This window comes from Etheostoma cragini, chromosome 2 (assembly GCF_013103735.1).
Source record: "Etheostoma cragini isolate CJK2018 chromosome 2, CSU_Ecrag_1.0, whole genome shotgun sequence".
In the NCBI taxonomy this organism is placed as follows: Eukaryota; Metazoa; Chordata; class Actinopteri; order Perciformes; family Percidae; genus Etheostoma; species Etheostoma cragini.
The window spans coordinates 26,505,082-26,516,413 of NC_048408.1; the positions used below are offsets into that span (position 1 = coordinate 26,505,082).

General features: G+C 41.2%; 2 protein-coding genes across 2 annotated transcripts in view; one reads left to right on the forward strand and one right to left on the reverse strand.

The window, feature by feature from the left end:
* LOC117952622 (parvalbumin-7-like) overlaps nucleotides 1-11,332 on the reverse strand; it is a 34,272-nt gene that overhangs the window by 18,819 nt on the left and 4,121 nt on the right. The gene's annotated exons all lie outside the window — the stretch shown is intronic.
* Nucleotides 1-11,332, forward strand: part of ncf4 (neutrophil cytosolic factor 4) — a 33,323-nt gene that overhangs the window by 6,864 nt on the left and 15,127 nt on the right. The window contains exons 4-6 of the mRNA XM_034884826.1: nucleotides 2,746-2,816; nucleotides 3,582-3,709; nucleotides 7,517-7,565. Coding sequence (XP_034740717.1) covers nucleotides 2,746-2,816; nucleotides 3,582-3,709; nucleotides 7,517-7,565 — 248 coding nt within the window. The remainder of the gene's footprint in view (nucleotides 1-2,745; nucleotides 2,817-3,581; nucleotides 3,710-7,516; nucleotides 7,566-11,332) is intronic.

Here is an 11,332-nt window from a genome sequence, read left to right on the forward strand (position 1 = left end):
TGCGTGCGTGCGCGTGCGTATCACAACATATCCATCTATTTGCCGTACATGTCTGCTAATAACATCCTGCCCCAAAACACATTGCAAAGGGTTGTTTGGTGGCTGAATAAAGACTAAAGGGAAAACATGCACACACGACTTAGGGCTGGAAAAAGTGCTTCACCATTTCTGAATATTTTTGCTCATCAGTCAATGATAAGGCAGCTATGTTTCCTGGTAGGGAAAATGCTTTTAAGTATCACTGCAACAGTTGCATGTCTGTTATATACCTTTTTTCGTAGTTTATTTAAAGTAATCCCCTTTAAATATATTGAGTACATTGAACTGTGGCAACACTAATTAACACATACCCAAGCACCAAAGCCTTACTGAGAAATGTGTAATATAAATTCTTTATAGACTTTAAGACGGTGTCTCTCAATGTCACATATATTGGGAAAGTTCTACTTTTCTACAAACTCTGATTTAGCATCTGCCACTGAGGAGTCTGCTGGATATGATTAGATCTGATGGGTTTAATTGCAGTGCCAGATCTCATCAGGATGGAAAGGGAATAAGAAAGACAGAGAGGAGGGAGACAGAAGGGAGGATGGGTGATGGGTAGGAGCAAATAGAATAATGAAGAAAGCACATAGGTCCGTTTGGTCAAATTGAAACTGTTGTGATTAATTAGAAAGAATTGCTGAAAACATAGCTCTCTCTTTTTGCTTTTCTTTAATAGAATTCCAGCTTTTTCCATTTTAATTCATTTCATTTTATTGTTAACAATTTCTGGTAAACAAATGATTGAAATCAATTTCAAGCTTATTAATTGAAATGTATCCGCCTTTTATCGTGAAGAAACAAAATCTCCTCTCCTTTTATCTTGTTTGAATGCAGCATAGATCTTATGATAGAAATAATACGATTCAACAATAGATTTGAGGTCAGAAGAGGATTGTTTCCAGTGAGGAATCGGGCAGATGGTGAAAGGTGACCAGATGGGTGAATGAATCGTACGTATGTGTGTAAATAAGTGAATTTGTGTCTACCAGTGATGGAGTGAGTTATCGTGCTCCTGAGTGAATGCGAAGAGGGAAAATGAGAGACGAGAGAGGGCTGAATATTGTGGCTGAGGGTCATTAAGACTGTGCTAAATTTGATTTAACTGCAGTGCTAGATGGCTTTGTAGGAATGGTTGAGCGGCCGGATTCGGAGTATTTGGAGTCTGCGCTGTGCTTTATCATTTTGGCTGGACTTGGTGTGATATGAGCGGTGACGGATAATACGTCCATGATCTCAAGAAGGACACAATATGTTTTCTAGAGCAGAATCTGTCTAGTGTGTTTTTGAAGAAATGTAACATTAAAAGAATTGACTCTAAGGGCCAGATGCACAGATCTCCGTAAAACTCTGTGCGCACAAATATTCATACATACTATCTAAGTCCGATTTATAAAGCCATATGCGTGGTTCTGTTTCATGCATCTCAGTCAAGTTCAACTGCAGGATCACAAGACATGATCCCGTCCCACGGTCACCCTCAGATGGTCTCAGACGCGCCCTTAATACACTGTTTTCCCCTAACAGGATCTCAATTAAAGAAATAACAAAAGGTACACATTCATTGAATTACGCTGGTGAAAACCTCTAAAATGCGCTAACATGGTCATCATATGCTAATATACCAATTACAGTGTCAGTATTCATTAAACCATCCAACATGTAGGCTTATGTGTAAACGTTCATTGAAAGCAAAACTACATCCCAGTCATCATTGTGAAATTTCAAACAAGAAATTAATCGTCATCAATCTTAAGTTTATAATAAATATATCTTTATTGTAACAACTATCAAAGGTCTTCAGGACTCGGGTATAACAGCCAGTAAATAGAAATATTTTAGTGTATTGATTATTCATCTTACGCCTAATTTAGATGCTTGTGAAGTTGTTTCACACCTCCTATTGCGTTTACACCTCCTATTGCGTTTTCACCTCCTATTGCTGAGGAAAGGCGTGCTGAGTAAAGGTGTGCTGCCTATAGACTGTATAGCTGCCATATTTTTGTTAGGCTTGGCTTCCGATGCATGTGCTTCACAATGAAGGAAAAATGGAAATATATAACAAAACAGCAAAAGCAGAATAAAGAAAACATTCATAAAAATTGTGTGTTTCCTTTAAAAGCTAACAAATGTGCCGGATTCACTTCCTTTCTCACACAGAATTTGTAAAGCAGATTATTTTGAGTATTTTCAATCATGCGTTGCGTTGTTTACATCCGTGTTTGCCTGTCAGTAGAGTTCTTCTTCACTGCCTTTTATTGGTGCATTGCTAAGCTTCCATATCCATTACTGCCACCAAAAATCATTCAGTGGAATGGCGTAGGGGTGTATAACATGTTACCTGTGTGTGCATGTGCATGACAAAAACTCGGTATCTTTAAATTTCTTGGTGTGTAGAATGCCAAACATATGTACATCAGTTAAATGGAATTAGAGCCTAAAAGAATAATATTGCACATTAGATTCAGTCTACCACCTTCTATATTTTTTTAATATCCACTTGCAAATGGAGCTGGCTGTGGTAAAACATCTGTTTGAAGTACAGTACGTGTGAGGGTTGCAAATTCTGCAGGTTCATCTTCTTCCATGAATTCCAGTTAACAGTATGTGTGGGAAATGATGTAGGCCTTGATTATACATCTGACCCCTGGTGATTTTATTCGTCCACGTTTTTTTTTCTATTGTGACCCTATTTCTCTTTAGGAAAAGTCTTCATGGGCAACAAGAGGGAGATTGCAGAGAGCAGAATCCCTGAACTCAACACGTACATGAAGGTAATCACATTCAATTTCATGCACAGTGCAGTCTTTAGTTTTTTGGAAAGGAAAGCGCTGTCGGCATGCTTGGAGTCTTCTGCAGCGTGCGGCCAGAAGCCTACAACTTAGTGGGCTGAGCGATGCTGTAGGTGGATAAGCACTGACTTGGATATTTCAGCAGTAGTTTGCAGATCGAGCTCAACATGTAGGCGTTGCTGCTCTCCTCTCTTTGCTCTGCCCTGTGCCCACATCACGTCTGACTGACTGTAGTTCTGGGACTTTTGACATGTTTTAGTGTTGCTCCATCGCTAAAAAACACAATCAGGTTCTCTTTCTCCCACTCAATCACTTCTCTTTTCTGCTTTACTCTTCTTTTTTTTTTGCGCAACCTACGGTTATCATTTTGCCACACTCTCTCGCCTTTGCTCGCCTTGCACTTGTAATCTTTCCGCTTCATCTCCTCTCTCTTCATCCACTCCTTCTACCCTTTCTTGAATCTCCCACCACCTTACTTCTCCTTTCTCCTCTTCCCTCTTACGCCCACTCCCCTGAGACCCCTCTTGTCTCCCCCGACTTCTCCAACCATCCACACCATTTTCCCTCCTTTTCCATCTCTCATCCATCTCCAACTGTCATTTCCCATTTCCACCTCAAACACTGCCTCATTATCTTTGTTTCAAGTCCTTTTTTACTCCATCCTTCCCTAACCTTTTTTGTTATCCAAACCCTTTACATGTCCCCTTGCTTCATTCTGTCTCTCTCTCTCTCTCTTCTCTCTACCAGAGGTTGCTGGGTCTGCCAACATGGTTGTTGCTCGACGAGGCTATCAGGATGTTTTTCTACCAGACGGACCAGGACAGCCAGCAACAACCACGAGCCCTCAGGCGTCTCCGCCCACCTACCCGCAAAGTGTAAGCCCCGCTGCTCACAATGCTAACAAGTACAAACCAAGTGACTGGTAGTAATGCTAAACAGCTAGCCCAAATCCCTTGAGGACCGACCAGATGTGACTAAATATAAAGAAGTCGTTATTGCCACTTCACTCCTGTTCCATTTGCAGGGAAATACTACATGAATTGTATTGTGTGTATATTTATTCAAATGCCATTAAGCATTCAGACAAGTAATTTCTAAACCGTGCACAGTGACAAATAAGATGCCACTCAACTTCAACACTTCTCAGCACCAACCTGCCCAACCTGCCCAACCTGCCCAAACTCCTGTAGTGCATCTGAGACCCTTGTTAATGTTGTTTTTCTTTATGAGAGCTTCAGATCACTCCAATTATACAAAGTGTTTATGGGTGCAAAGGTGCCAGCCTTGGTGAATCAGGTTTAAAACTGAAGCACTTGCAATTCAGGATTAAGGGGGTTCTTTGTTTGTACTTAAGGGGCTGGTTTGTGCCCTCAATGGATTTGCATAATTGTTTTCTGTGAATAAGAAATACTGTAGGCTCCCGGGAAATGCAACAGAAGCCCTGTAAAATGTCTCTGAAATATCAGAGGCACTTTGATCACCAGGATGGAAAATTTTGTCCTTTTAATCTTTTTAAAGTTACCATAATTAGTATCAATCCAGTACCATTTGGCTTTTTAAGAGCAGTTTTTCTTCCTTTCTTCCTTTCATCCTTGAAATAATGAATACAAATGAATGAAGTAAATTATGTTTAAAATGAAAGTAATTGGAGCAGACGGGGTTCACGTCTCGTTTTAATGTGGCTTATAAGTAAGTCAGTAAGTCAACAACTTACAAAAAGGAGCAACAGGATGGGAGACTTCTCTCCAAGAGCATACACCTTGACATGCTTAAACTGTTGGATATTAATAATTCAACTGACAATTTGAGTGTGTTAACATTTTAGTGTTGTTTTTCCCCAAGGTAAGATGTGTAGAAACCAGACAAAGAAAAATGACAGACACACAGCCACATACATTCAACTCAACAAGTAAACCAATAAAACACCACATAACCAAATACATAAACCATCTGTTAACATAATTGGATTTCACGTCGGCCTCCTCTTCTAAAACTTGACTTTTGTGATTTTTTTTGTTTTGTTTTGTTTTAAAGCTAAGAGACAAAAGACAAAACTTTGGCAGACTGCATCCATGCAAATTTAAGTGCATAGCTTAACATCTAGATGAGGGCCAATAGTATTGTATATAGATTAACAGAGTACCCCAAAAGAAACTGAATGGATGCAAAAATGCTTCTGATATACCTTTTTAGTGCAATAGTCAAGTTGGATGTGTGTGTGTGTGTGTGTGTGTGTTTGTGTGTGTGCAGCATCTGATGTTAAAGTATCAAAGTGACCCATTTTACATAAACAGAGATTAATGTTAGCGTTAGGATGATTCAAGTGCTGTGAAATGTGTCTTTGAAACTTTGCTTGGACCCACTAGTTGTTTAGAATTTACGGCAGGAAGACAAGGTTACATGTCTGCTTAGTGCTTTTAAAAGCATTTACTTTGTCCTGAACACATTATCAGCGGTGATCGACCTATGACCAGCACCGCGTCCGTGCGCATGCACGGCCCAGGTAATGTGCACTGCGCAGTGGTGGCGATTACTTAGCCAGTGAGCCATGAACACGCACAGAGAGGGAGGGGGGCAAGAAACAGGGAGGGCCAAATGCCCTAAAATGAGTGTGCTGCCGGCCCTGCTACCAAAGCAAAATACAGAAAAACTCAGATTACAACACACACAGGGAGGGTGACTTCATTCTACACTCAGGGTGCCATTACTCCGCTATATCTTTATGTAGCAAATAGTTGTTTTCTGCTATATTATTAACTTTTCAGAATTTTGTATAAAGCACCTTTTATAAGTAGCAGTTTGTCCTGTATAAGTGGATCTAAGTGCCACAGCATCTAGTACAACAGTGTGTTCCATTGTCTTGGTAAGACCCGCATCAAAGTACAGAACATTATATTATTATAATAACAGAACAATATTATTATCATATGTCCAATTAAAAAACAAAGTTTTTTTCAGTTATGATTATTTAGCAAATAATGCAGCCTTAATTCCTCCCATCGTATCCCTGCACCTCTCCCTCACACCATAAACGGATACAGTTAAGTGGGGAGAAAGCGAGAGAGACAAGAATGCATAAATTTGAAAAACTCCAGAGGAACATATTACACATTTACGGTGTACTTCCTCACTCGTAACGGCTATTCAGGCTCCTGATTGGCACATACGCCTGGTTAGATTACACCAGCAGGTGATGTGGTAAAGGTGGAATATCTCAACAGGAAATTATGCAAATTGAACTCTCATAACTTCCTGTACTCTTGCCTCTGGCCTGCCTTTATCTATAGGGGCAGGTCTGTGTGTTTAGACATTACAAAGGAACTGTGACGTTTCCTCTTCCAAATGTTGCCACATATTAATTGTCTGATAAACCAGACTAGTTTTGTTGCATGCTTCCAAAACTTTACAGTGAACTATACTTTTTTAAGAGTTGCAATGCACCGTTGAACTACTGGGTGTATTTTCTCGCTACGGTATAGTTAGGTTCATTTTCAATTTCGATATTCAAAAATGGTTTTAAAAATTTGTTGTGACATTTATCTAATTTCTAACATTTTGTGTTCTTTCATGAGAAAAATAACATTGATTAGAGTTCAGTATTCTTACACTTAAATGTAGTATCTCAGACACTACTGAACTTTTTATGAAATATTTGCTTCTTTGGTGTTTAAAGGAGACACTCTCCAGCCAGGCTAGCAGCTCTGTAAGGCTGGACCTAGGAACAGTTGTGCTTTGAGCTAAATGCTAACATCACCATGCTAACATGCTAATGTTTAGCAGTTAAAATCTTAACCGTGTTCACCATCTTAGTTTTGCATACTTACATTTACCAAGTAGCACTAAATGCATAAACCAAACTATTGATTGAACTATTGGAATTTTAAAGTGATGATAGCCTTAGATGAAAATTCAGAGGATCAGCAAAAATGATTTCAATGTATTCCAGTCCAAGAGTACGGTTCCAGAACCAAGACTGTGCGTACGTAAGCCCCACCAGATCCAACTGGTAGAGCTCCACCTCCCGAAAAAAGTTGCGGCTCCTTCCCCCACAGAGAGGTGACAGTCCACGTCCCCAGAGACAGCCTCTGCTTCCCAGGTCCGATCATAACTCCAACCTGGCCTGGGACCGCCTCGGGATCCCCCAGTCGGAGCTGGTTAATGTGGCTATGGAAAGGGAAGTTTTGGGTCTCCTGCTGGAGTTGCGCCCCCACCGCGACCTGACACCGGATAAGTGGACGAAGATGGATGGATGGATGGATGAATGGATGGATGCATGAATATTCAAGGGGGGAACATGAATGTCTGCACTAAACTACATGCTTGTCCATGCAACAGTGGTTGAGACATTTGACTTTGAAGCAGAAATGGTAACATGGTGTTGCTAGAGGAAAAGTCAGGGGATCATCAAAGTCAGTAGGCGCCATCCTCTGTGGACCATGAATGTCTGTACAAAATATCTCTATCTCTAACTATCTGTGCAGCCTTGCTGCTAGTGTAGCTAAGAATACACTGATTAGGTTCAACAACAACTATAATTAGACGTAAAAAGGCTTTGAATGATCAGATTTTGATCTCCCATCAAGACGTGATGCATCCTGTTATTGATCACACCCCTGCAGCGTTTCTGGGTGACATGCTCACTTATATCTGTCGTCTCATCTCTGTCCCTCTTTGCCTTTTAGGAAGACAGTCAAACCAAAGATGGAACTCTTCTCCGCCCCCAGGGCTGAGGTATGTGTAGTAACACTTTTGTAGCTTTTGTTGCTGTGGTTACAATCTCCATGACCACCCACAGAGTAACAACTTTTTAGTCAAACAACCACGCAGAATGCACTGCTTCACCCAGAGAAATAACATGTGACTCTGGGCGTGACAGCATCTCATAATAGGGGCGAACACACACACACACAAACACACACACACACACACACACACACACACACACACACACACACACACACACACACACACACACAAATCAAAAAGGATGACTTAATTTGTGAGGTTTTTCTTCTTCCCTCTTGCCTGTGACTCCGTTGACCTCATCAATAGTTCCCGCCCCGCTTCACTTCCTTTTTTAATTTCTGTATCCATCTATCCTTTCTTATTAGCCTTCCTCTCCCTCCTCACTTTATCTCCTCCTCCATTCCCCACCTTCTCCCCCCAAACAACCCTCAAGTTGATCTGTGTTTCCTTTTCCTCTGTCGCTTTCGAAGGTTGTGACCGTCTCTCACCCGTCTCTCGCTCTCATCCACTCATTTTTATTCTGTTCACACCCTCTACTGCAACGCCGTTAAAGAGGATTGTGTTTAGAAGGTGTGTGTTTGTGAGGTTGTGTAGCTGATGTGGCTCCGGTGCTGAAATGGAAGTGGAGCACAGGTTAAGGTATTAATGACCTGCCAATTAAATCCTCCAAGGAGGCAAAAAAATGACTTTTATATTTCGTACGCTCAGCTAAGTCCCAGACTGACCTCTGAACACCTATACACACACGTTTCTACTACTAAATTTGTGAGGACCCTTACCAAGGGCAGACACAATGCATTCCCCAACCGTTAAACCCAAATTTACTCAGAAGTTGTGCAGTAGAAGGTGCATTAGTCCATGTGGATGGGTTTAGAGACCAGCAGTGTCATAGCATTTATTTTTTTCCTAATTATATAGTTTTAACCGCATATGGTATAACAGTGACCATATAAATTTACTTTTGAACACCTATACACACACGTTTAAACTACTATACTTGTGAGGACCTTTACCGAGGGTAGACACAATACATTACCCAACCGTTAACCCCAACTGTTCTCCTCAGAACTAAATGCCTAACCCCAACCTTGAAGGTCCTTACACACCGAGTCTGATGCGTATTAATTAATCTGTTTAGATTTTGTTGTGGTTGAAAAACAATAGAAAATGTGCCACTGCTGTTGCTTCATTCTCTCTCCTTCTCCCTCCCTTCTCTCTCCGCTGGCAGTAACATTACCTCTCCGCCTGTCCTCTCTGCCTGCGACTTCTTGCATTTGGCACCACAGCTACCTGAAGGAGTTGCCCTCGCTCTCTGGCTCCATCCGCTGTTGCTCTTCTTTTTCTGTCTGTGTTCTCATGTTCCCCTCGGTCATACCCCTCATTATTAGCCTACCATCTTGACAGCATACTGTCTGAGTTATGAAATGACACGTTGCACTCTGCAAGTGTCTTTCTGTGCTGCATTTCTGGATAGGCTCATACTTTCTCTTTGTCAAAACACATCAAAATCTTTGCTACGGATGCGAAAAAAACACAGAAAATCCAACCCGTTCCAATTTTTTTTTTTTTACATGACTGACGGAATTTTTGGAGGCAGTGTGTAAAAATGATTGACACAACGAGAGGTTGTTTTTATTTTTTAACATCCAGAGATTCTACACAATAGTGTGCAAGGACCTTTACCCTGACCTTAGCATGATTGTGACTCCAAACCTGATCCTAAACAGTCTACACCTTCAAACAGCCCTTTGAAGAAGTGAGGAACAGCGGCGAAAAATGTCCTCTCACTCGAGGTGTAAAGTTTAAATGGGTTCTGACAAAGATAGAAGTACAAGAGCACACACATGCACACACTCAATTAAAGCACTCTAAAGCACAGGCTATTTTTAAAATGAACCAATGGAGCCGTACAGTAACTGTGTGTGCGTTGCTGTTTGTGTAGGAGTAATAGTACAGTCAGACTGATGGATGGCAGCCATTACTTTGGACCTTGGAAACTGAGATAGACATTTTTCACTGCTGAGTGATGTTTTATAAACCAAACGGTTAATCGATTAATTAATCAAGAAAATGATCATCAGATAAATCGAAAAATAAAATGAAAATTACTTGCACATGTTTTGTACTTGTTTCAGGAAAATACTTTTTTTGTTGTAAATCAGCTTAGGTGCCTTGATAAGCTGATTTTCTTGCAGTGTGATGGTTTGTGTGCTTGATGTGCTTTTGCTCAGATGGGTAAGTGGCTGTCTGCACTGTATACAGCCTACAATGGATGTGCATGTCTGCAGGTGAAGTGTGTGTGTGTGTGTGTGTGTGTGTGTGTGTGTGTGTGTGTGTGTGTGTGTGTGTGTGTGTGTGTGTGTGTGTGTGTGTGTGTGTGTGTGTGTGTGTGTGTGTGTGTGTGTGTGTGTGTGTGTGTGTGTGTGTGTGTGTGTGTGTGTGTGTGTGTGAGCTTTATCCCATTGCAAAAGCATTTAACTTTTCCTAACCTTGCACCACACTAAAAAAGGGTGCAGGTCTTTCTCCCTCACACACACACACACACACACACACACACACACACACACACACAGTGACTTGCTGCACTCTCCAGAGTGTTTTATTGCCAAACTAAGAGCAAAAACTCTCTCTCTCTCCCACACAGAGGTAAAACATTGGTGTACTCTACTCACGAAGCAGCCAGCCTACTCAACATTTATTTTAGCTCTCACTCTTTCTTTCTGAGCAAAATGAGTGCTCCTCTGTATGTTTTTGTGTCCGGCTGTCTGTTTTGTTTTTTCAGTGCAGGGAAGTGGCTGTTAAACTCCGTCCAAACAATGATCAATGGCTGGTCTGAGTCTGATGGATAAGAGGAGAGCGCAGGCATTTATCACAGTAGAGCTGGTGCAAGCGCTAGCGTTTACACTACAAAACTTCATTCCACTCCACTTAGTATTAGCTCAAGCTTAGCCCCAAACAGCAGGATGAGTAATTGTTGTTGGCTGTGGTAAACAAACCAGGTCAATGAGACAGGCTGCTTTCGGTTAGCGTGATTTTGACGATGCACAAGCAGGAGGGCTAGTCTATCTAATGTGACAAAATTGGGGAGAGATACAAAGAACAAAGAAGCAAGGATAGATAAAGGAGAGTTAAGAGGCAGATATTATGCTAGAGTGGCAAAAAGATTGGTTGCAAAAATGAAAGAAAAATCCGATAAAAGTAGATAATTGAAAATCAGGCAGGTCCTAATCGACCGAGACTCTGAGCCTTTGTTCTTTTGCAGAGAGCCATAAGAGCCGAAATTAGATCCTAGTTTAGATAAAGATCTACCCGTGCAAAAAATGCTGATATGCAGGTACGCCTGGTACTCACCAGGAACAAGTCCGATGTTCCCTTTTACCTGTATTATGAACTGAAGTTGTGCAGTAGCAGATGCATTAGTGCATGTGGATGGGTTTAGACAAAGATTCAAGACCAGCAGTGTCATAGCATTGACTGTTTTCCTTATAATATAGCTTTAACGCATATGGTATAACAGCGACTATATAGGTTGACTTTTGAACAACTATATTTACCGAGGGCAGACACAATGCATTCCACAACCATTACCCCAACTTTACTCCTCACAACTAAATGCCTAACCCCACCCTAAAGGTCCTTACACAAGCAGGTCCTAATCAACCGAGACTCTGAGCCTTTGGGCGTTTCTCAATACCAAGTAAGCAAAGAACGGACTTGTGTTCTTGGGGAGACCGTACTTGCTAGCTGTACCT